Below are 2,581 nucleotides of genomic sequence, written 5' to 3'. Positions count from 1 at the left end.
AAACCAACATGGGAAGGATCGTTCGTGGTTGAAAAAGTCTACTCTGGAGGAGCCTACCAATTGATAAATTGCCAAGGAGAACGACCTATGCTTCCCATTAATGGACGATATCTGAAGAAATACTATGCATCATGATATTTCGAAAGAGCAAACTTTAGAAATAAAGTCTTGTTCTTAGAAGCACCGGTGTTTTAATTACAACTGGGTCCGAACATAAATTTGTAATAGAAAATATTTGAAAAAAAAAACTAACTAATTTTTCAATATATTCTATATATAAAACTTGGAATATGATTTCTTTTTTTTTTATTATTTTGTTTCTTTCTCCTTTCTCCTTTCATTTTAGTTCGATCTTAAAAAAAGAATAATAATAATAAACTTAATGCGTGTATACATGTATGTACATATATATACATAAATATAAATTAAGATATGTACATAATATATATATATATATATATACATTATAAATATATATGTTTATATAAATCATTAAAATATAAAAAAAATTTATATTGTTCTTGCTTAAAAGCCCGGTCTGACATACTGACTGTTTTCCTGTTTTAATGCAGGAGAATGTTAGGAGGAAGACTGATCTTCACATTCAAGAATGACATTGGTTTTGCCCATGATAAGAAAAAAATTATAGAAGGAGTGATGGTTGAATTTGATTTCAACTTCGATCAAATTGAGCTAGATTACGAAAGCTCAGCTTTAACTGTGGTGAACAAAGATGAGTTTTATAAGCAAAAACCCGTGCTAAAATTCAGAAATAAGAATCAATTCATTATTGATAAGAAAAGGAAATTAGAAAAAATTGACGAGGCCGAATCAAGCAATGCTGCAATTAATCGGATGAAGTCAATAATAATGACCTCTAAAGGCGAGCTTGTTGGTGCTACTCCTACCGACGATCAGCCGGAAGGTAAGGCAACACTTACCGTACACAGAAGAGGAATCGAAATCACCGTATCCACAAGATGCTAGAACAATTGAAAGAACAAGGGGAGGATAAAGATACTATTGCCCAGATGATGATCAAATTAAAAGGGAAAACCCTAGATCAGCCAGTTGAAATGCCACCTCAACCCATGAAAATTGGAGGAGGGGTGATTTTCAAAGAAGAAAAGATTGAGGAAAGAATCATGGAAGTTGAACCTTATATTCGCCAGTTCGTGAGTAAGACACATCCTTTGCAGATCATTCCAGAGAACGAATTGGAGAAATACGAAAAGGTGAGAAAACAAACTTTTGAGCACTTTCAAAGGTTTTAGGGCAAGTATGTTAATATACTCGAAGGGTTGGAACTGCACACCGACGTGTTCACCAGCAGTGAACAGGACGACATTGTAGAACGTGTTTTTTTGGAGCAAGAAATGGGACACACTGGTCGGCTGAGAAGAAGGACATATTCTGAGCCGAGAAAATGGAAACGAGGTAAAGGAAGAGTTACGATCCAATACGGTTGTTGTTACAATTTTGCCCAAGATCAAGAAGGAAATCCTCCCGGAATAATTCGTCACGATGAGGTCGACCCGTTACCATCATTCATCAAAAGAATAATCAAATGATTGGTGACTTGGCATATACTTCCAGTAGATTGTATTCCAAACAGCTGTATAGTTAATATCTATGAAGCTGGTGACTGCATTCCTCTACACGTCGATCATAATGATTTTGCAAGGTCATTCTGCATGGTATCATTTATAAAGAAGTGTAACATCATGTTCGGAACAGAAATTCATATTATTGGTGAAGGACTTTCAAGGCTATGTAGAAATTCCTTTGCCTGTGAGCTCTGTGTTGATATTAAAGGGAAACGACGCTAATGTGCCCAAACACTGCATCCCTGGAGTGTTGTATCCCAGGGTTTCAATAACCCTCAGAAGGATGAATGAGGATAAGGTGCCATTCCGGTTCAGACCCGATCTTGAGATCGAGAACTTGCGGCCTTTTGAGTTGTAAGTTGTTTAAAGACAACACGCCTCAATATATATCTATGAGAGATTGTTTCTATTATTCTGATGCTATGTTAGAAGGTGAGGTTAGTCCTTATACAACTTATTATTTCAACACTTGTTGATGACAAAATACAGCTAGATGATACACAAGACTGGATTCAATCATGCATCTTCAGTATTGACGAATAAGAAAGTATTTTGATATATGAACTACACAGTAATGATTCCAGAGGATGTTTGATTACATGAAATCAAATAACATTGTATTCGATATCAGATGATATTCATGACATGACAGTCTGAAAATAATATATTGAAACTTCTTTCCAAAATTATGAACAGATTTGGGCGGTTGGTTGAGAAAATAAATAAATTTGATTTGTCCTAATTCTGAGAAAGGCTAGCGAGCAAAGACCGATATATATATAAATAAATTTATAAAGGAATAATCATCAAGATATATATATATATTTGATTTTGATTCCCTTTCTCCGAGATCGGTACCTAAATTTTGATTCTCTTTTTGAGGTTGATAAGGCCAAATTTTGAAGGGGTGCTTATGCAACTCTTGGGAAAGCTCATCCACAACTTTAAAAGAACATTTTGGTTGAAAATTGGAG

The 2,581-nt window shown here is 34.8% G+C and overlaps 1 protein-coding gene across 1 annotated transcript; it reads left to right on the top strand.

The window, feature by feature from the left end:
- The first annotated feature begins 657 nt into the window (after positions 1 to 657).
- Positions 658 to 1,965, top strand: LOC110025295. The gene is made up of 4 exons (XM_020725711.1): positions 658 to 925; positions 1,300 to 1,437; positions 1,597 to 1,697; positions 1,816 to 1,965. The coding sequence occupies exons 1-4, from the start codon at positions 658 to 660 to the stop codon at positions 1,963 to 1,965; spliced, it is 657 nt and encodes a 218-aa protein (XP_020581370.1).
- The last annotated feature ends 616 nt before the right edge of the window (positions 1,966 to 2,581 follow it).

This window comes from Phalaenopsis equestris, unplaced genomic scaffold (assembly GCF_001263595.1).
Source record: "Phalaenopsis equestris unplaced genomic scaffold, ASM126359v1 Scaffold000297, whole genome shotgun sequence".
NCBI classification, from domain to species: Eukaryota; Viridiplantae; Streptophyta; class Magnoliopsida; order Asparagales; family Orchidaceae; genus Phalaenopsis; species Phalaenopsis equestris.
The sequence above is the reverse complement of the archived record's forward strand: the minus strand, read 5'-3'. Positions and strand labels throughout refer to the sequence as shown.